A 21,768-nucleotide genomic window follows, 5' to 3' on the forward strand; every position below is an offset into this window, starting at 1 on the left:
GTTGAATAACAATGTTTTATATTTAATAAACAATAAAAATTAAATACTAGTACAATAGGATGGTAAAGACAATAAATTGATAATTTGTATATGTGTATATATAAATATATGAATATAATTTGGTACCTTGTATGAGTCTTTGAGCAAAGGGTTAAGAAATACTTGACCAACGCATTGGTTTTCGGAACGATTTAAAATCAATTTCTCTACAATTAGTTTTATAAAATTAATCTACCAAAATTAGACTTTATATATTGCCTGATTATTTGTATCACAGTGGCGTTGGCGACATTGGAGTTGAATTAATGTTCAGTTTTTTCTCACACAGCTTCTTAATATGTATTTGGTTCGTCATCTCCGCTTGCCTTAAGATCTTGCGTATGTCTCCCAGGCGATCGTGTTTGTTGGCCAACAAGTAGGCTGACTTAAGTTGACCAATAAACATGTATGATGATATGCGCAGCTCCACATTTCCGATGCGCTTGATCAATTTATCCAATACATGTTTCGTCTCGGGCTCATTGCTGTGCACAGCTGCATTGACGGCAATCGAGAGAAGCTCGTCCGAGTCCGAGCTGCTACTGCTGCTGCCGTTGTTGCTAGCTATGCAGTCCAAAAGGCGCTCCACCTCGTTCAGGCGTTGATTTTTCGCCAAATATTTGGCCGTAGCGCCGAACACTTTCATTGGCGTCAACTTATAGTCCTGAATGATGCTGCGAACGAAAAGATAAACCATGCAATCGATTATTGACTACAGGAAGAAATCTGCTTACCCGTAGGCCAGGCCAAAGCCCTCATCGATGTTCTTGCCGCATAGAAGTACTAGAATGCAAAGCTGAATCTTTTCGGCAGTGCTATCAAACAATGTGGGCAAAGAACCGCGCGGAGCCTCTGGCCGGATCTGTTTCAATATGTGTAAAGTGCACAGCATGCCATTCACTGGCGGTTGTTCCCTCTCGCACTGAGCCAAGAACTTAGCCAGTTCTAGTTGGCGTCGTATCGTATTGATGTGGCCATTCAAAGTACGTGCATCCAGCTGCATGGCAAAGCAAGTGCTGCTCGTATTGCTGCTGACAACGCTGGCACGCCTGCTACCTGCTCGTTGCTGCTCACGCTGAAGATGCTCCCACTGGGCCAGATCTAGTTCACCCTGGAGGTGCATGTGTGCTGACATTAAATGTTGCGCATTGGCGTGCAACTTTTGAAAGTTATCACAGTGCAGAGGATAAAACTTTACGCAAGTCATGCTCGCGCGAACAGCATCCTTTAGCAGTAGTTGCAGTTGGTACAGCGAATTGAGCTGTTGCTGCTGCTCCAAGTATCGGCACGTCTGTAATAGTGGCATGCGCCAAGCACTTAAATGAGTATCGGAATCAAGCCCCTGCAGCTCCTCAATCAGCGCTGGTAAACGACCTCCGGCCAGGGATACCTGGAATATTTGTTGTATGAAGATATCCGATTCCAGCTGCTGCAGCTGCCAATAGCGCAAAGCTGCGCGCAGCTCGTCGTGCTGCATTAAGAACTGAAGAATGTCTATGTGACTGCCATACGTAAACACATAATGCAGCGATTCTTCGAAGGCGCGTGACTGACGATGGGCCTCGATGCAATTCCGCACAGTCGGCTCCCCGTATTGACCCTTGGCAATGTGCTTCAAATTAGCTAATGCATTGATCACATTAAGAGCTGGTTCTCGTAATGGCGTCTGCACCACGTACGGCTCTCGGCGCCGCGAGAAGAGTGAGGCCAGCGAGGTATTTGAGTTGCGTATGAGAGATGCACGCTGCAGAGTCTCTGGCTGTGGCTGGGCTTGGGGCATTGTTGCAATCAGCTGGAGAATCTCCTGTAGCAGGGCAGGTCCACGCTGCGGACGTTTCTTAGTTTTGGCAACTGGTAACGATGCTGGTGCCTTTAATTCCTTTCCGAAAATATGTTTGTATATGCAACTGTTTTGCTCTTCTGTGGACAGACGAGTCATGCAATGCGCAAGCTTTTCACGTGCTATAAAATAACGGAGGATTGAGTGATATAGTTGAGGAAGGCAACTAGACTTGCTGACCTGAGTCATAGCAGCCGGCGCGTAAGGAAGCCAGCCCATGAGCAGCCATTACACCAGTGGTAGCAAAGCCCCATTTAAGGTGCACATCCAACGCTAATTTCCAATGCTCTGCCTCGATAAGAGCATCGCCCAATTGACGCACACTATGATTATTCAGTGGCCCTGCGGGTATGAGTGACTCGCAGCCCTGCTGTACGACGGCCATGATAATCTCCGAGTGTTCACGTATGGTCTCAAATTCAGCGGGAGCACCACGGACCTATGACAGCAATATACCCGCTGATGAAAGCAAACAAATTCTATATATTGCAACTTACCTTCGCTGCCAATGCCAGGCAGTTGATCATTTTAGCAACAAGGTCGTAGTCAACCTCTGGATTGGGCACTATGAGCTTCTCTAGTTTACGACAGTGATATAGCAACAGGTCCACGCATTGTCGCTGATCCAAATGATGTCGCAATATGGATAGACAGAGCGCTACACTAGGCGCATGCTCATAGCAGAACTCCTCGCGCAGCAATTTGTCGTGGGTAATGATGCCACTCAGGAGCCACTTATAGACGTCCGATGAACTCGTGGAACGTGGAATGACCGGATGAGTTTCGTTTTGAATGTTTATCGGTTTCTCGGCAATGACAGGCTTATAGCAATCATTACAGACGCGCACCTCCACATCGCCGTACAGCTTTGGAATGGCCATGCGTTGCGTGGAGCAAGCATAGCAAACAACTCGGCCACAGCGACGACAATGATGACGACGCATCAGCATTGTGAACGCGGAACGGCGGCAGCACATGCAGTGGGTGGCACTTTCATCAGGTATCCACTCTTCTCGAGTTGGCGCCTGTGGAGGAATTTGAAAGGCGCCACACAGTGAGTCCAGAGAATTGTGGACGTCGGTGCCTAAGGAGCCCGGCTCTGATCCGACTCCATTCCGTACATTGGCTATCTGATAGTCCAGTGCCTTGCTGGCATAAATGCGCAGCAACAAGTCAAGGCAATCATTGCTGACCACATGATCTTGCTGATAAGAATTAAAATTGAGCAGAATGAAAGCTTCCGAATTGGTTTGACCCAGCTGAAAGCGCAGCTTGCTTCCGCTTTTGCCTGTGGTGGTGCCACTGCTATGGACATCGTAGGCATGACCACGCTTTTCAAAGCAGTAGCCACAGGGTCCCAAGGGCATGCGCTGCAAAAGTTTGGCCCGTGCCGGTTCCAGCAGCTTGGTGAGCAGTTCAAAGCGCGTATTCATGACCAACTGTTCGATAATCAGCAATGGATAGCGTAAGAGTGGCCAGAAATGCTGTCGCTCATCGGCAGGTAATTGCCGGAGAAGCTCCAGTGAGAATTGATAGTTGAGATAGGGACGCGCATCACGTGCGTTTGCCTCCAAATAGTCAACCAACCATTGCAGCAGCGGCAACGAACGCATCTTGTCTTTATGTGTATCCAGGAAGTTAACCAGCACTGTGGCTGGAAATAGCTCTGCAATGCGAAGCAGATGTGTGTCCAATTCATCTTCATCGCCCAGCTCTAGGAATGCATCAAGCAGTGTGAGCAGGCAGACACGCTGCTGTCCAGCTGCGTCCGCCAACTGCACCATGCGGCACCAGTCGTAGCACAGCTCATAATGCCGCCCCTGAAGCAGCTGCTCAAAGATGACGTTAGGCGTTTGGCGACCAAAATCGTAGGCCTGTGGCCAACTCTCAAAATGGAGGAGAGCCGATACTCTCGCATATATCGTAATATCCGACAGTGTATGCTCCAGTTGAGTGCGTAACTTGAGCGGAATAGCAAGCGCCGCCGCCCGATGCTCCAGCGTGTGCTCGATTAGCTCTTTCGCTAATTGGCTGCTGGAGATTTTGGTGAAGTGCTCATGTAGCAGCTGTGCTCGCTGCCCCAGATCCTGCATATACAAAGTCAGCTGTATGTGTCGAGCATCTTCTGCAATCAGTTCACTAATTAAACTGTCTACGCGTGTCTTCAATTTGTTCTCTGGCTCTGGATAACGAAACAAGTTTAAATCTTTCTGACTAGTGAAAATAATAAGTGGTCGACTCACCAGCCTGTCCGCCAATGCCCAACAGAAGTATTTGCAGCTGTAGCTCATTGCTAAGCTCCGATCGCGCCAATGTAGCACTGTCCAGTTTGTAGGCATGCAGAGCAGCCATAACAAGATTCCCTTGATGCATATGCGACAGCGTCTCTATTTCAGGCAGTTGCATCAACTGCCGAAGACAGTCAAAGTGCAAGCCCGCCTCGGATTCGCCGATCTCTGGCAGCGCATTCAGCTGTACCGCCTGCAGTAGTTGGGCCAGCAACTGATTGTGCTGCGAAATATAGTTGTGAATCGATTCCTGTTTTTGTGGCGATACCGAACGTGACTCCGGTTTGCCACCGCCATCCATCAACTGTGGACAAATGTTGAGAGCGATGACATGCACGAGATTCAGATGAAGTGCAGCCACATTTCCTTCGATCTCCAGCGGAGTGATGTCGCATTCGTAAATCAGCTCGCCAATAACTTGGTAGGGATCGTGACGCAACAGCTGCGTGTTGTGATACTCTAGATTGGGGTCGCGTAACTGGAGAAGACGTGACAGCTGCTGCACATAACTGCAGAAGCGTGTGTAGTAATTCTGCCGCGATTTGAGCTGCTGAAAGAGAGCGGAATGGGCGCGCAGTTCTTGAGAATGAGCATAATCCGACGAGGCCTTCTGGTACAGCGTTTTAAAGGCGGATTCTCGCTGTAGCTGCAAGGCCAAGGCTGCTGGTCTCAATGGATAGCTGTGCCGGCAGAGCAGCTCATTAAGTGCCGATTGGCGACCACCGCGCTCCAGCAGACGCATGCACTCGCAGAGATTTTCCAATAAGTACATGGCGCCGATTTCCCTCGGACTAGGCTCACATGGTCTATTTATCGTTGATGGCTGCTGTTGGAGCTGCTGCTGTTGGCGTCGTATAACCAGCAGCAGATTGCACGTAATTTCGCGATTAAAGCGCAGATTGATAATCAAATCGAAGACAATGAGGGCATTAAGGTTGCGCTCCTGGAACTGTTGTAGAAAGCCATATTGACCATTTGCGCAGTGACGTTGCAAGAGTGTTTTTAATTCAGCGCTGTGTTGCAGCTTCTGCGACTGGGCAAAATTGTCCACCACGCTGATGATCTTAGATAGCTCAAAGCCTTTGGCAGCCACACTTTTGATTTGCTCCACTGTGGTCGTGGCGTTGCTGCTGGTGGAACTGGCCTCAACAGCCAAGGTCTCATAGTTTGCATAGATGTTAGCCAACTTTTGTTTGATCAACTGCTGATGCTCCATGAACTGTAGCTCGCGACTCAACTGCGTGTGCTCCAGGTGAAAAGTCTATGAGCAAAGTAAAATTAGTTTTGTTATATAGCAGCTTAACTTGATTTTGATTACCTCAATTATGTATTTAACATCATTAAAGTTCTTCAGAGCCAGCGCCATGATCGCCAACTGCTCGGGCGTGCTGAGCATCTTTGGTATAATAGAGCGTTCCACTGACTGCGTCACGGAGCTCTGCAGCTCGTCGTTGCCTGCATTTTCGTTCAGCAGCAGCTGCTGGGCACGAGCGCGACACTGTTCAAGAGTCGGCGTCTCAGATAATCTGCCACCAGCCGCTCCACTAAAACTGGCCGCTCGTCTCTGCCGGCGCGACTTTCGCCTTGTTAGACTGGATGCGTGAAAGATGCGCTCCCTGCTCTCATCATCACTCGAAGCCTTCTCACGTAAGTGACTATGCAATTGAATCAGCTGCAACATCTGTTCCGGCTCAAAGCGGCAGCCTAAAGCCGGCGTTGCTTTCGTCAATGATTGATCAATCTTTTGTAGAACGCTGAACTTCCAGAGCGCTTCACTGATGGCATCCACTAAGCGTTGAAAGCGCTGCTGTTGCTCCTCTGAGGCGTACTTGAAGTCCTGAGTGTGCAACTTCTTAGTCACAAATCCTTTCAGATAGCTAAACAATGCATACAAAGCCGGACCTCGGCAAATGAAACCGTAGCGTCGTCTTTGAGCATTGCTGACATTAGACGAGCGTGCAGGTGTCGCATCATCATCCACATACTGCTCATCATCATCGTTATCCTCATCCTTGTTGTCGTCGTACTCAGATTGCTTTGTATTTTGCAGCTGTTCCCAGCGCAAGAAAACGAGTTGGAATATGTCTTCTAGTAGAGAGGAAAGTGTAACCAGTTCACGTAGCTGACGCAGCTGGGTGGAGAGCAATAACAACTGGCGTCTCACTGAGGTGTCGTGTGACTCCAATATCACATTGTAGACATGACAGAGGGCTGTATAATAGCTCCACGTTTCCAGCTCCTCAGTACGTACGTTCTTGAGTGCTGGTGTTTGTTGTTGCCATTTGTAGGTTTGCTCAATGAGCTGAAACACTTGCTCCTTATCACACTCGATGCCATGTTCGTAAATCAAAGAAAGCACACCCGGTGCCCGAAGCAGCGCGTCTACCTTGATTGTCTTGAAGGCATTTCCATCTTGTTGCTGCTTCAAAAACTTGAGTATCACACAAATTCGTTGGAAGTCTGCAAAGAAGAACTGGTGCACTGGCTGCAGCTCAGCGGACACTGCAGCTACGTCAAAGGCGGCTAGAGGTTGATCCAACTCAGCCAACTCGTCCAACGTCTGTGAGCTCAGGGCAAATTCGTTGGCTAGTCGCAAAATTAGAAGAGTATTTCGTAATGTCCGATCATGAATACATTCAAAATTCTTCAACTGTTGACACACTCTAGGTACAAAGTGCTCTCGCTGTTTGAGAGCCAGATGTAACACCAACTGACTTGTAGGCGCTGAGTTGGTGCACTGAACTTCCAGCTGTTGCTGTTGCTTGTGCAACACTGTGTTTAATAAGTGCGGATCTTGTCGAGCCAATAATGCCAGCATTAAATACTCATTGTTGCACAAGGCATCATTCACAAGATGTGCGATCAGACTTTGTTCTAATTGTTCCGCCTCCAGTATCTGTTGCGGAACGTTCGCCAGTACGCTGAGGAAACGAGTCCAGGGGGGAGTTGTGGTGAAAGTGTCATTGCCATCCAACATATCTTTCAACGCCCCACTAACAATGCGGCCTATGTAGAACTTGGACTGATTATATAGCAAGTTCAAAATTTGGAGTACCGGATATGGAGATTTCACTAGGAGAGTCTGCCAGTGCTCGAGATGTAATTGAGCACCACTTCCCCCAAAACTTTTGATGAAGGACTGCAAAGACCCGAATGATTATTATACAAGAAAAACGATCAATTGTTCTGCGCCATTGTACCTGTATCACTTCTTCCTCTTCCCTGAGTAGCAGCTCAATTAGCTGCTGCAGCTCTGTTTGCTGCTGATGTGACATTGTAAACACCTGTTGATTGATATTTTACTAGCGCCGATTTGATGTATTTAAGGCTACGCGTTTAACAGAGTTCATTGCACACTGGCGACCGACTACTGCAAGCTTCTAAGTACATCTGTCAACGAATCATTCATTTGCTGATTGTATCTGCCTATTGTTCGATGAGCCACTTTTGTTTTTGTTACACCAGCAGCTGTTGCCCTGTTGTTGTTGTTGTTGCTATTGTTACTGGGGGTGAGATGTTGATTTTCACTTGTGGCACCATAACAACAAGTGATAAGCGACGCCTGCATATTATTACCGTGGTCAGCGCTGATTCAATAAAGCGCTGCTTAGAGCGCTCAATAACAACGGAGAGCGATAAACACTCAATATGTATTCGCACAAACACCAACAGTTAATATTATGAGCATTGAACAACTGATTGCAATTAACACAATGAGCCGACAATTTGCCATTCACACAAAATGATAATCATTTTGATATCATTTTTTGAACTTCAGCATATCTTCCAATTGGAAAATGGTTGCAGTAATTCAAAGACACTATAATATTCACGAGACAGGCAGTTTAAACTCTCCTGTTTGAAGCTCAAAAGTCGTAGTAAATTTAAAATATATTGTAACATTTTGAGCCATAGTAGACTGTCATTGTATATCTCTTTGGTTGTACAGTTGTCTATTTAATTTAAATAAATAAACTTGGAATTAATTTAAAGTCAATGCGAATTAGTTTAACCGCTATTTGTAAATGTACTTAAAAAAAAACAAATGAGCCATATACAAGAAATAAATTTGATTTTTATTTATGTACTTGCGATAAGCAAATACCCACAGATAAATCGATAAGTGCCAGAGTTCGCGCTTTATTTCAAATTACTAGCCTGACATCTCTGTGCCCACAAATGGGCCTATAATTGGATTAGTCTGTGGCGGTTTACTTTCAGTTTTCTCTGTGAGTTTAGCCAACCACTTAGTTGTATTTCATCATATCAGGGTACTAACACAACATGGGAGTGCATTTTCAAAGTAAGTCTGTTTTTTATTTATTTGTGGATTTAGTTTTATATACAAATCTTTTATTATAGAACTGCTGTGTATTGGCGCCATCGTCATTGGTTTTTTTGCGGCATTGTTGATTCTTGTTTGTAAATTGCATGAAGACAACATACCTAATGTATTAAAACTTGAGAACAGAGAACTTGTCTTTGATTATGTTATTGGTAAGTGGTAAGTGATGTCACCGCTATACTAGATTCATTTTGGAATATTCACTCTTCTAGTTGGAGCTGGTACGGCTGGTTCTACGCTTAGCTCTCTATTGGCCAAGCACAGCAATGGAAGTATATTGCTTATTGAGGCTGGTGGCTCTTTTGGCTATTTTAGTCGGATTCCTCTGCTAGCAACATTTCAACAAAAAGGCATTAATGACTGGTCTTTTCTCTCGGTGCCTCAGAAGTACTCGTCCAAGGGCTTGATTGAGAAACGTCAGTGTCTGCCAAGAGGCAAGGGCTTGGGTGGATCAGCTAATCTCAACTATATGCTACATTTCGATGGTCGTGCTTCCGACTTTGACTCGTGGCATAAATTGCACAACGTAAGCGATTGGAGTTGGAATGACGTGAGTCCTTTTATGACTGCCGCTAAGCCTAAGAAGGAGGAGCTTTATGAAATACCACGTAGTTACTCCCTGTTATCGGAAGCTCTAGACGAAGCAGCTGCAGAATTTATGCACGAACCTTGGCAATTTCGACGGTCCATTTACAATATCAAGAACGGATTAAGGCATTCGGTGCTGCAACAATTTCTCTTGCCCGTGATCAACAGCGTGAATCTTCGTGTGCTGCCCCAGGCACTAGTCAAGCGTATAAACCTATCCCCGAGCTCCAATCTAAAAGCCAGTTCCGTTGTAGTAGGTATTAAGGATGAGCAGAACAAGGAGCTCGAGTTTAACATCAAAGTACGGCGTGAGTTGTTGCTTTGTGCAGGTGCCTACCAAAGTCCGCAACTGCTTCTGGCCTCTGGAATCGGTGACACCAAACTGTTGAAGGAGGTGGGACTGCCTGTGCAATATCATTTGCCACTGGTGGGTCAGGGACTGCATGATCATTTGAATGTGCCTCTGTTCGTCTCAATAGACATTATCGGACCTACGCTGAATCAGCGAACGCTGCTTAATCCAATGAACCTATTTAAATATTTTAATACGGGCACTGGGGCCTTCGGAAATTTTGGAGTGCTTGGACATGTAGCTGGTTACGAGGAGCCGATGCCCTTTGGCATCACCTTCTTTGGCGCTGGCGCCATAGATGAAAGTGCACTCATGTCTATTTCAAACTTCAAGCGTTCAGCATTTCGGGCGCTTTTCCCACGCTATCATAATGCTTCCCAGGAAGGATTCGTTGTCATATCCAGTTGCTTGCAACCGAGATCAAGGGGCTTTGTTTCATTGCTTCATAAAACAATGCGTAGAAATCCTCTAATTGATCTCAAATATTTAAGCGATGAGCAGGATGTGGCCTGTACTATAGCAGCCATAAGAAATGCTGTGAAGGTAACTGCTGGTTACAAGTTACAAATTCGAATCTGCTAACAAATATAGTTTTTTTTTTTATAGATTGTCACATCGTCCGCTTTTAGCAAATTGCGACCGCATATTCATTGGCCCAAACTACAGGAGTGCGCTAATTTTGGACCGTTCAAAAGAGATTTCCTTGAGCACCAACCTTCGGATAATTATTTGGAATGTCTCATGCGGCATATAGGACTGGGCTCACACCATCCGGGTGGGAGTTGTGCTCTAGGCAGTGTCGTTGACTCGCAGTTAAGGTAGATTCTTTTACATAGAATTCTCTAACAGATCTAAAGCTTACTATCAATGAAACCAGATTGCATGGTATATCTAACGTGCGTGTTGTCGATGCTAGTGTGCTGCCTCGACCCGTTTCGGGAAATCCAAATACTGTTATTGCAGCTATTGCCATGCGAGCAGCATCGTGGATACTAAAGGACGAGTTGCAAAACGATTAATATTAGAAAATATCATATAATATTAAAATTAATTAATTTATTAAATATGCGGTAGTTCTGGTTACAGTTTCTCTACTTTGGCCTTAATTATGCGAACCGGATCCACGGGTCGATCATTCTTATCCGTTTCTACCATACCAATACGTTTCACCACTTCCATGCCTGTATAAATACGTCCAAAAATTGTGTGCTTGTTGTCCAGCCACTGCGTGGGAGCCAAGGTGATAAAGAACTGTGAGCCATTTGTGTCTGGGCCAGAGTTCGCCATTGACAGTATTCCGGCACCGGTGTGCTTAAGGTCACTGTGCAGCTCGTCCGCGAATTCTCCGCCATAAACCGAGGTGCCGCCGCGTCCAGTCCCCGTTGGGTCGCCACCTTGTATCATAAAATCGCGAATAATGCGATGAAACACGACATTGTTATAATACCCGCGTCGTGACAGCTCCGCGAAGTTATAGCACTGAAGTTATGAAAAATCATGAGCTATTGAATAATTTATGTCAATGTAGTGTACGTACTGTGTTTGGTGCGTGTTTCCAGTACAGCTCCACGGTTATTTCGCCCATGCTAAGAATTAGAATAAATGTATCATCAGCATTTGCCGGTTGTTAATAAATACTCACGTTGTTTCTAGTGTAACGAAAGGTGGCTGCCACGCCTTGTCTGGTACGCTACTTCCTGTAGGATTGGATAACATTATATACAATTAAAATATTTAATATTGCAGAAAGCCAATTATTTATTTTGCCGCAGCTCGCGTGTGTTTGTGGCGGCAAGCTGATAAGTCATCGATAACGACTGTTTAAAATATATTAATCGATAATAGTTTTGGGGATTGCGAACTGAATTCCGTTAAGTATGAAAATAATTATTATTATGATGATTGCTAATAATCTAATAATCTTAAAATAGACATTCGCAAAAATTAGTTCGTTTATTTTATTATATTTAGCCCAGGCAGTCTTTAATAAATAGTATAACGAAATGCCACTGGTAGTATATTATATTAATCAAAATAAATTTAAGTAAATATTCTCAGAACTAAATTTTATTAAAAAAAAAATAGATGTAGCACCTTCTGATTGTTTGAACCGAGAACTAGACATTATGCAAATTTCTTTTACAATTTGGGGGTCAACACTTTTTTTTATCCAGAAATAAAGCAAAATCACTTATTTGTAAGGTCAACGCTATGAAAAATGTTGAAGCTGACGCTAAAGTGTCGCAATTCTCTCTAGGTATAAAACACGCCAACTGATTAGCTAAACTAAACTCATATATACGTACATGTGGATTTTGTGCTTTGCCCGGAACCTAAATTGCCCCACAATTGACAATTGAGCAAAATTGGATTGAATCACAGAGCCGCCGACTAGCGCCCACAGCTGCTGCTAGCAATGGAGCCCAGTGATTCAGTGAATCACAGACAAACATATGTAATCGTAGCGCGGCTTAGTCCACATTGTCACTGCGGAAGATCAGACGTCTCGTCTGATTCAGGAACTCCAGCTGCAAAATGGATAACATTGAAAACATTCTGAGAGACCTGCAGCGATTCGCATGGCCCGACTATGTAGCCTTCGTGGCGATGTTTCTGCTATGCATTGGCATTGGCATTTACTTTGGTTTCATGAAGAAATCCATCTCCGAGGATGATTATATGCTAGGTGGCCGCAAAATGCTGGTGGTGCCCATTGCCTTCTCGCTGGTGGCCAGCTTTATCTCTGGAATCACATTACTGGGACTGCCCACAGAGGTGTACTCGTACGGTATACAGTATCTATATGTATCCTTCGGAGTCATTGGCATGGGCATTGTGATGGGTGTCTTCTATTTGCCCGTTTTCCACGATCTGAACATTACGTCCACCTATGAGGTAAGCAGTAACATCTATAAATCATATCAGATTGAGAATATTAGTGAAAATTACGGGCGTCTCTTTGTGTTTTATTAAATTAAAAACAATGATGTTTCCGGCTTTATAAAGTACTTTAAATCCACTCATTTCATTCTCTGTCTGGCCGCATTAATCCACCATATTGCTCACTTAGATAACTTATGCGTGTACCATTACTTTATTATGATTAATCACTTGAAAATAATACAATAATAAAACTAAATTTTACTTAAATGATCTTTTCTTATAGTACTTGGAGGTACGTTTCGATCGTCGTCTTCGTTTATTTGGTTCAATTATGTTCGCAATTATGAATGTGAGTATCCATGATAAAGCTCCACAATCCAAGTCAGGTCTTATCACATTTATTTTGTAGGTAGCCTATCTTCCCATTGTGATCTATGTGCCGGCACTAGCATTCAATCAGGTAACCGGAATAGGTGTTCACACCATTACGCCGATTGTCTGCATCATTTGTGTGTTCTACACTAGCATGGGTGGCCTGAAGGCCGTTGTCTGGACGGATGTGGTACAGGCGGTGTCCATGTTGGGTGCCCTTGCTCTCGTTGCCATAAAAGGAAGCATGGACATTGGTGGAGCTAGTGTGGTAGTGGAACGCGCTTGGAACTCAAATAGACTGGAGCCGCCAGAGTGAGTTGAGTTGGGGCTCGCTAAAAGGATTCTAGCTAAATATCATATCTTTTGTAGTCTCAGCATTGATCCCACAGTGCGTCATACATTTTGGTGCTTATTTCTGGGTGGCATTGTATACTGGACGCAGACCAATGCCGTCTCCCAGAACATGATACAGCGTTATCTATCCCTGCCCACCTTAGCGGATGCTCGCAAGGCTCTGGTCATCTTTTGTGTTGGCGTCTTGATCCTGATGGCTTTGTGTGGTTACAATGGACTGCTCATTTATGCGACATATCAGAACTGTGATCCACTTACTACCAAGGCACGTAAATGCTTTCCACATTTCTCCTTCTCTCTCACTCTCTCTCTCTCTCTCTTTAACTTACTATCCCACTTAATTCCATCCACAGCTGGCGAAGGCACGTGATCAGCTTCTGCCTCTCTTTGTGATGGACACGCTGGGAGAGTTGCCTGGAATGACGGGTCTATTTATTGCAGGCGTCTTTAGTGCTGCTCTCAGTTCGCTTTCCACCTGCCTGAACTCCATGTCTGCTGTTGTCCTGGAGGACTTTGTCAAACCCTATGTTAAGAAACCGTTATCGAGTCGGGCCACCAACTGGGTCATGCGTATGGTGGTCGTAGGTATTGGAGCACTTTGTGTGGCCTTGGTCTACGTGGTTGAGCATATGGGCACTGTGCTGCAGCTGACAATGAGCCTGGAGTCGATAACAAATGGACCTCTATTTGGCATCTTTACTATAGGCATATTCATGCCGTGGATCAGTGGAAATGTGTGTTACAGTGTTTTTAATTAATTTACTCCTTTTAGTACGAGTTTTACTCTTCCAGAGCGCTATTCTCGGTGGCTGCGTCGGAGTCGTAGTCATGTCTTGGGTCAGTCTGAATGCGCAGTGGGCCATCGCATCTGGCGCCATTCGTTATCAAACCAAACCGCTAAACGTTGATCAATGCAGCTACAGCTTCAATGCAGCTGCCCTGGTTTCCAGCGCTGCCAATGCCACCCATCTTCATGGACCCTCAGCGGAGTAAGTGCACCCTTTACACCGTTTGCTACTGCACTTCTCTAGTGATATGACTGTTTTATTGCAGGGATATATTTCCTTTGTATAGAATATCATACATGTGGTACACGACCTTAGGCGCCTCGGTTACCATAATCGTTGCCCTGTTCAGCACTCTATTCTTCAGCACTAACGTTCCCAATAAAGTTGATCCGGTATTGCTTACGCCTTGTATTCGAAGGTTCTTCAAGCCTGACTCGCACGAGCCAAAGGTAATCAAATGTAATCCTCAATCAAGAGCAACTAATTTCCAAATTTTTATAAACTGTAGATCGAAGTTCCCCTTCAACACAAACTGCGCAGCGATGAGGTGGCTCTTTAGCTAATTCTATTTCCACTAACAAATATGGAATATATGCATTATATATACAGAGCTAAGTGGAAATATATGCTTAAACAAATCAGATCTACTTCTTTTATATATGGTTGTCGGTATGGCATTACAGGTTTGATGCAGACGCAGTTCGTAAATATACGCTAAAAATATTGATTTTATTTAATTGAATGCTTTGTAACAAATATTAAATAGGATTAACACAATGAGCTGTAAAACATATGCTATAGATTTCATAAAGTCTGTACTGAAGACCGTAAATTTAAATTACTTTTGCTGTGCCTTGGCCAGCAGGACAAGGCGTTCGGATTCGTTGAGATGTTCGTAGAATGTGGGAAAATGTTCGTTTTGAGTGAAGTTTGTGAAAAACTTTTGTAAATTTTCGCCAATGTCGCCTGTGTAGTTGCATTCCTTGAGCAGCCCCTGCAGCACTTGCTCGTCCTCGGCATTGTCTTCGTCGAAATCGAAGCACAAGTCGGAAATGTAGCGCGGCTTGTTGGCATTGCCAGGGGCATCATCCTCCTCGGTTACTTCATCTTCGGAGTCTGTAAGCGGCGCATCCGTTTTGCCCTCTTGAAAGTGCTGATATTCGGATATGAGAACTTTAAAGATCTTTACAAGTGCGGGAATCGTAACCCATTTTTGATAGGACGATGCAACTGAGCGTGTGCGTATGCGATCGCCGCTCGGCTCCTCCACTAGCTCCTTGTAGGTTATGGATGTCAGACGGTTGTCCTGGGTGGCCACGCCATATTCAAAGAGCTTGCAAAGGGCCATCGTGGTAACCTGAGAATAATAGAAATATTATTAAACTCTATTTAAATGCCATCACGATTATTTGTGGACGCACCTTTCGCTCGTATGCACCGAAGAAGGAGTTTTGACGCGACAGCCAATTGGTAAGAACGAACTGCAATGCGGGCTCGCCATTGGGTCCGGGAACCGTAGACAAAAAGTTAAGCACCGCATCCATTTGGGTAAGAAACAGATGAGCGAATATCAACACCAAATTCATAATGACCTTGAGACACTCGAGGTTCTGCATTTTGCTAATGACGGCCTTTAGCAGCATGTCCACAGTTTGGCCCAGCATGTTGCCCATTTTTGTGATTATGGTGATAATCAGTCGACCGATTTGGCCACCGGCGGTCATCTCTGCATTCATGGGATTTAGCAAAACTGTCGCCACTTGCATCACATAGTTGACACCCTCGCCATTCTTGTAGTTACAAATTTGCTCTGGCGAAACATTGATAAAGCTACGAAGGCACTCCCCGCCGGCGACCATTACGGTGTGATCGTCCGTATGAAGCACACAGTTTACCAATGCGGGAAAAGCTGATTCCAGCAAAGCAGTGGGCAGCGGCGGCTCCGTGTACTTGACAATGGTGTTGAGCACATCCAGGGCAATATCCTGCTTCTCGCCGCATTGCTCACCTTGCAACGTCAATATGCTAACAATGGTCGGTATGAATTTCTCTTGCAGTGGTCCCAGGCACTGTTTGTGCTGGCACAGCGCCTTGATCAGATCTTGCACATTTTCTAAAACAAACGGATCCTCTGCATACTTAAGGAATGCTGCAATGGTCAGAGGTGTAATTTTTGGATGCGCCGCATATGCAAAGTCCGCATCAAACTTGACCATCATCGTGAGGGCTTCCATTATGAGCGCCAGCACAGTGGCCTTGCAGCCAGGCACCAGTGTCATGATGCCTTCCAGAAAACCAGGAAGTTTCGAGACGAGCAGTGTGCGTTTCTCGCCCTCAACATTTTCATTGGCTTGCAGGAAGCCGTGCAAGGCCCGAACAGCGCTGATGCGTAGAATGTGTGACTTATCCGGCGACAAACTGCACAGCGTTACGTCTAAAATTTCGACTATCATCTGCGGATTGTACAAATCCGACTTGGAGTACGTGCTGAGCGTCCAGAGAGCGCGCCCGACCAGATGAGGCGATTCCTGATGTACTAACAAATTTCGCACAATCGTCAGATAGTTAAGCAAATCAAATTTGGAATCGCCCTCGAGTATTATGTCGCGAAAACTGTGAACAGCATCCATGCAAGCTTCATGAATCTTCCACCAGTTTGGATTGTTGGCCTCCTTTTCCGCCTCCGCTACGCTAAAATGCCGGCCAAGTGCTTCCTGCAGCGGCTGAATGGCCTTCACTCCGAACTCGTCATTAATTGCCTGGAATATTTAAGATAATGAAAATAAATTAGTTATCAAATAAAGAGTCATTCTAATATTACAATTATTCTTATACCCTTAAGCCTGAAAATGGAAAATCAGGGTATACTATTAGTATTTCTTGAAAGTATTTCCATCAAATATTTCCTTCCAGTATTTTCTCTAAGTATTTCCTCTAAGAGTTTATTATAGGTGTTTCCTCTAAGTCTTTATGCTTAGCTGAACGATCATAAAATCACATCACATCACTTCACCTCCTTTCACGTCATTTCATTTTACTGCACTGAACAACTGACCCCCACTAGGCCTGGACGACTAATGAAATGCTGCAGCTGCTGCCCTTTATATATGGAGACTTTCACACACTTAGTTGCGCTCAAATGGTGAGCATGGAGCTTCAAGTGAGCCATGAGAGCACTCTCTGCTGCTGCAAACAGTCGATCTTTAAGTGCCAGTGGGAATTCTCTCTGCTGCTACGAGCACTATAGCTTCGTTTTACTAAATACAAATACTAAATGAAATCTGCTGCACACATATAGAAAGCTTAAATGATCTTCACTCCTTATAGACAAAGAGACAGATATACAGTCATATAGACAAGTAAACACACATTGTTAAATCGGATTACCTCCTTACGCTGTCCAAGAATATATATGCTGTACATTAATATTTATAATTACTATATGGCATAGACTGCAGTCGCTTGTGCTCTATAGTTCTCTTGAGGACTACAACTTCGGCATAGTATGCCTCACTTACTGGCTATTCCATCTCATACTCATACAGTCTGATCCAATTGTAATTGAGAGTAACGCTTTTATATATTGATCTCATTTGAAAGTGCGACTCACCAGCAGAACATCACGACCACACATGCGTACAGTTAGCTCGACTCCACCATCGTCTTCGTCGTCTACGAATTTCTCTGGATCCTCTTGCCAGTCCTCCAGCTGCTCTTCGCCGAGTTGGATATACACGATAGTTATATAAATTAAATCCGCAAGAACATTTTTAATATTGCCACGCAATTTGCCGCAGGTGACAATGCAGTTAATGAACTCGAGAATTTGTATTATCAGCGTTTGGAAATTGGTCTGCTCATCTTCTTCTTCATATTCGCTAGTTGCCAAGGGATTCGCTTCCGTCTGATTGACAGATACCTTTACATAGGTTTCAGCTATCTGTGTAAGCAACTGCCAAATAATTGGCAAGATGCGATCCATAAACGGATTTATATACTTCGGCATATCAGTCACCAGATAAGTGAACACTGCGAATGAGCAATTGATATAATATAAATAATAAAATATTATTTGTTTAAAGATAAAATACCTTTTATGATTTCGGAGCGCAGCAGAAAGCTAGATCCAGCCCCGCAATTCATGCTGAGATAGTGCACAAGCTTGTCCATAAAGTTAGACAGAATGGAGCTCATCATGGAGCTCTGCTCTTGCTTGTCCGTTATGAGCGCTGAGATGGACGTGAATAGTTGCTTCAATGTTCGTATCGCCGAAACTCGCGTTTTAATCGAATAGTTTTGTTCCGAGTCGAATATGCGATATACTTCAGGTATAACCACAGGGCCAAGCTCCTTGATTTGATCTACATCGTAGGTAAAGTCTTGCAATACTTGCATAGCACCATGTATGGAATCCTCGTTGCCACCCAAACATTTGACTATAATGTCAAAGAGCTCTGACCAACAATGTGGATAGTCTGTTGCCGCAATTGTGGATATCGTGTGAGCCACCGATGAGCGGATTTTAGAGTTGGGATCGTACAGGCCATTGGGCAATATGTTACGAATTGTGCGCTTAGCCTGCTCGGTAGCCATATGCCCACCTGCTTTGTCCGTCTCATCCAGATCCGTCCAATGGTTTTCAACATACCGGGTCAGCATTATAATTGCTATTTGACGCAACGGCAGCTCATGCGATTGGTTCATAATTATCTCCGACAAGTAGACTCCATACCCTGAAATTCAAAGCTGTTAGCATCGGAAAGACAACGCCTTTATTTGCCCGCCAATTTGCATGCATACCTTCCGTGTATTGCAATTGCTTGTTACGCTTTTCCGCCTGCTGCAAAACAGTTGTGTCCGAGCTTAGCAGATTCTGCAGTTCCTCGATTATAGCTTGTTTTACAGAATCGCCGCCCCCACGTACGGCACCGATGCCAGCTTCGGCGTTCGACATGACAAAATACCAAATTCAAATAAAGAGAAACTGCACAATGGCTTTGCTATGATATTAGCCGCAGCAGATCGCAGCACATGTGAACTGCTGTAAGTTCTGTTCAAACTTATTTGGACTACTTTACAGCACTGTCATTTTAAAGTTGAATATTGCGATGATTTTATAGTCACAGTGACATGCTAAATAAGGAAATATACTGTAATATTTTTTTTGTTAATGCAGTTAAAAATTTAAATAACATATTTATGAATGGTAAGTTGTTATAATGATGTATTTAACTAATTAATTTCGCTAAAATTGTTGTACATTTCTGCAGTATGCGATAGCACAAGTAACTATAAAACACTGGTACTGTTAATTGTATTTGAGAAACGCTGTGCAGCACTGTTTTTATAATAATCGCATTGCTCTGCTGCTGCCGCCTTTGACCTGCTGTAAATTTATTACAATCTATAAGAATAAATAGGAAATAAAAGCAATATGACTGGAATTATGGACACAGTAGAAATGCCAAAATTACCGGAAAACCAAAAAACATTCGCGGGGATACCAGAAGCAATATTTTTAGTAAGTATGAAGTTTCGGGTATCAGGCCGCTGCCGAGTCAATTGCAATTCTAACCTAGATAGCGTATAGCTCAAAAACAGCTGTAGACAATATTCCATATTAATCATCAATCGCGTTCATTTCGCAGGAAGAAATTGATACATTTATGTCACAGCCCGAGAACGAAAACTGTGAGAAAGTGTTGCAACGACTGGACGAACAGCATGGCAAGTATCGATTCATGGCCTATAACTTAGAGGCGCGCCGTCACAAGCTTAAATCTCAGATACCCGATCTGGAGCGTTCGTTGGAAATGGTCAATGTGTTGCGCAAAGAGGATGAAGAGCGTGAAACGCAATTTCTGCTCAGTGATCAGGTGTTCATCAAAACGCTAGTGCCGCCCACAAAAACGGTTTATCTCTGGTTGGGCGCTAGCGTTATGCTGGAATATCCTCTCGACGAAGCAGAAGCGCTCTTAAAGCAAAATATTACATCCGCTGTGGGCAATCTAAAGTCTGTCGAGCACGACCAGGACTTTCTCAGGTACGTCGATTTTTACTATTTGTCGTGCAATGCACTCACATACTTTTGCCTCTCCACAGAGATCAAATTACCACAACCGAGGTAAACATGGCGAGGGTGCACAACTGGGGCGTTAAAAAGCGGCAGGCCGCAGCTAAGAATAATCCCTCTACTACGCCTTCCTAGATAACTCTTAAAAACGAAATGAAAAATGAAATAATCAAGAAGTTACACAAGATAATCGGGTATTGTCCCTCATATATTATTTATTTATTGGAATATATATAATTTTGGTATCTGATGCCCGAGAACACAAACCTTTAAAAATATATAATCAGCTCGCAGTGCTTTCAAAATTATATTATAGCAAACACGAAGCAGACCCAATTGTAATTTTCACTTGTTTAATCCTTGTTCTCGATTATAATAAATACATACAATGCAAAAATTAAGCTTTACTATTTAAAGAATGTGGAGTCATCCTAATTCAATGTTTTGCATTTATGCTAAAATTCTTCGGATAAACAGCTGATTAATCTAAATGGTTGTTGAATACTCTTAGCCTCCAAAATTACACACATATTTAGATCACTTTCATCTTTTAATTGAAATAAACAAATTAACAAATGTTCTTTTTACTTAAATTAGTTAACTCCGCTTTATTCCCACTTCATTGCCTGGTGTATGTAGTCGCCGTCAGGGCTTATATAGCCTTTGATAGGGGGCGTTGCGACGGGTCCTTTTACAGAGACTGGCAGCAGAGTCGTGTCTATTGCTATGGCCGCTTGGTAAAGTTCTTCGGACACGCATCGTAGCTCCTCCAGCGCTTTGTTTTGTGATTGGACCAAGCGGTCAATGATTTGGAAATCTGCCACCTTCTGTTCGTGCTTGTATTGCGCCCATTGTTTCTTCAGCAGTGCCCGGTGTTCTAGCTCTTCTGCGCTTAAGGGGGCTAGCTTTCGTTCTCGTTGACTAAGAATTAAAAAAGTAAATTATTAACCGAGCCTTGTGTCAACACAAGCCATCGCCTTACGCCTTGTTGTCAATTAAATCTAAAGGCACCTCCAGCTCTTCCACCGGCTTCAGTTGCCGCGCATTCTTCTCTAGCCTGCGTATTTGCTTCTCAATTTTCTTTTTCTTACGGTCCTCTCTCTGTTTTATGATCTGCGGGTCGAGTTTTTTCTTTTTCTTCAAGGGCTCGGCGCAAAGCACTGGCGATGTGTGCAGGAAACGTGCGGCAACCCCGTTACTCTGCAGACTGAGCCTATTTATGAATTAAATGTATATGTACGTTATAAATAAAGCCGCTTAATTAGAATGTCGTCTATTTACCGGGCAAGTGCGCTGAGTAGCGACATTTTTCATAAACAATTAAGCTTAAAGCCGAAACACCTTTTGCGTAATGTGCTGCTTCTTCTCGTATGTGGTTAAACCAAGTACTTGTATCGACTATCGATATGTCAACATATGGTCAGGGCTGCACAAATGTGCAATCGTTGCCACCTGGTTTAATATATTATATAACCGTCGCTATCTAAGTGGCGCGTACGAAAATATTTGAAGACTATATCTGTATGATTTACTATCCGACCCACACAATCATTAGAAAAATATATATACTTCTTAATATAGCTGTAGTTGGTCGAAGTCCTAACGTATTAAACCTATTTAAAAACTTGAAGGAAACTGATTTATAAAATGCTTTTATTAATAATTGTATTATTTAATCCGTTTTAAAAAGCTTTCCATCTTTTTAATGCCAAGTATTACCCTCAAAATAAAACGACGTGATTTTTTTTTTACTATTTTTATACGATTTTAAAACTTTATTTTTAAAGATGAAAATAAACAATATACTTTTATTATGTGTTTTTTGTTGTTTTAGTAAATTTTACAT

At 43.7% G+C, this 21,768-nt stretch overlaps 7 protein-coding genes across 8 annotated transcripts; 3 read left to right on the forward strand and 4 right to left on the reverse strand.

Moving 5' to 3' along the window:
- Position 1: 1 nt before the first annotated feature.
- On the reverse strand, positions 2-7,926 carry Sptz (zinc finger FYVE-type containing 26 spastizin). The gene is made up of 7 exons (XM_018019063.2): positions 7,368-7,926; positions 5,486-7,306; positions 4,123-5,428; positions 2,377-4,061; positions 2,060-2,318; positions 774-2,001; positions 2-713 (listed from the first exon to the last, which is right to left on the reverse strand). The coding sequence occupies exons 1-7, from the start codon at positions 7,440-7,442 to the stop codon at positions 272-274; spliced, it is 6,816 nt and encodes a 2,271-aa protein (XP_017874552.2). The 5' UTR covers positions 7,443-7,926; the 3' UTR covers positions 2-271.
- Positions 7,927-8,183: 257 nt separating this feature from the next.
- Positions 8,184-10,540, forward strand: ninaG (neither inactivation nor afterpotential protein G). The gene is made up of 5 exons (XM_018019065.2): positions 8,184-8,470; positions 8,530-8,664; positions 8,725-9,995; positions 10,059-10,270; positions 10,330-10,540. Exons 1-5 carry the CDS (start codon positions 8,452-8,454, stop codon positions 10,469-10,471), a joined length of 1,779 nt encoding a protein of 592 aa, XP_017874554.2. The 5' UTR covers positions 8,184-8,451; the 3' UTR covers positions 10,472-10,540.
- Cypl (peptidyl-prolyl cis-trans isomerase-like 1 Cypl) lies at positions 10,489-11,729 on the reverse strand. Of its 2 annotated transcripts, XM_018019069.2 has the most exons (4): positions 11,547-11,729; positions 11,095-11,149; positions 10,990-11,038; positions 10,489-10,931 (listed from the first exon to the last, which is right to left on the reverse strand). In XM_018019069.2, exons 1-4 carry the CDS (start codon positions 11,575-11,577, stop codon positions 10,533-10,535), a joined length of 534 nt encoding a protein of 177 aa, XP_017874558.1. In that variant the 5' UTR covers positions 11,578-11,729; the 3' UTR covers positions 10,489-10,532. The 2 variants fall into 2 exon arrangements, with proteins under 2 accessions (XP_017874558.1, XP_017874559.1); XM_018019070.2 differs by lacking the exon at positions 11,547-11,729 and having other exon boundaries at positions 11,095-11,271.
- bumpel (solute carrier family 5 member brother of rumpel) lies at positions 11,630-14,490 on the forward strand. Its single transcript, XM_018019066.2, has 8 exons — positions 11,630-12,347; positions 12,619-12,684; positions 12,745-13,019; positions 13,077-13,326; positions 13,415-13,795; positions 13,854-14,050; positions 14,115-14,298; positions 14,358-14,490. The coding sequence occupies exons 1-8, from the start codon at positions 11,988-11,990 to the stop codon at positions 14,406-14,408; spliced, it is 1,764 nt and encodes a 587-aa protein (XP_017874555.1). The 5' UTR covers positions 11,630-11,987; the 3' UTR covers positions 14,409-14,490.
- Positions 14,491-14,559: 69 nt separating this feature from the next.
- Positions 14,560-18,842, reverse strand: Ipo9 (Importin 9). Its single transcript, XM_018019064.2, has 5 exons — positions 18,650-18,842; positions 17,941-18,582; positions 17,460-17,878; positions 15,271-16,608; positions 14,560-15,206 (listed from the first exon to the last, which is right to left on the reverse strand). Exons 1-5 carry the CDS (start codon positions 18,801-18,803, stop codon positions 14,688-14,690), a joined length of 3,072 nt encoding a protein of 1,023 aa, XP_017874553.1. The 5' UTR covers positions 18,804-18,842; the 3' UTR covers positions 14,560-14,687.
- Positions 18,843-18,916: 74 nt separating this feature from the next.
- On the forward strand, positions 18,917-20,323 carry mgr (prefoldin subunit mgr). The gene is made up of 4 exons (XM_018019068.2): positions 18,917-19,055; positions 19,120-19,370; positions 19,498-19,892; positions 19,952-20,323. Exons 2-4 carry the CDS (start codon positions 19,284-19,286, stop codon positions 20,055-20,057), a joined length of 588 nt encoding a protein of 195 aa, XP_017874557.1. The 5' UTR covers positions 18,917-19,055; positions 19,120-19,283; the 3' UTR covers positions 20,058-20,323.
- A 130-nt stretch (positions 20,324-20,453) lies between these two features.
- mRpL40 (mitochondrial ribosomal protein L40) lies at positions 20,454-21,350 on the reverse strand. The gene is made up of 3 exons (XM_018000987.2): positions 21,204-21,350; positions 20,905-21,135; positions 20,454-20,843 (listed from the first exon to the last, which is right to left on the reverse strand). Exons 1-3 carry the CDS (start codon positions 21,227-21,229, stop codon positions 20,531-20,533), a joined length of 570 nt encoding a protein of 189 aa, XP_017856476.2. The 5' UTR covers positions 21,230-21,350; the 3' UTR covers positions 20,454-20,530.
- Between the last annotated feature and the right edge of the window lie 418 nt (positions 21,351-21,768).

Source organism: Drosophila arizonae, chromosome 2 (assembly GCF_054131065.1).
Source record: "Drosophila arizonae isolate 15081-1271.41 chromosome 2, UAZ_ARI_1.0, whole genome shotgun sequence".
NCBI classification, from domain to species: Eukaryota; Metazoa; Arthropoda; class Insecta; order Diptera; family Drosophilidae; genus Drosophila; species Drosophila arizonae.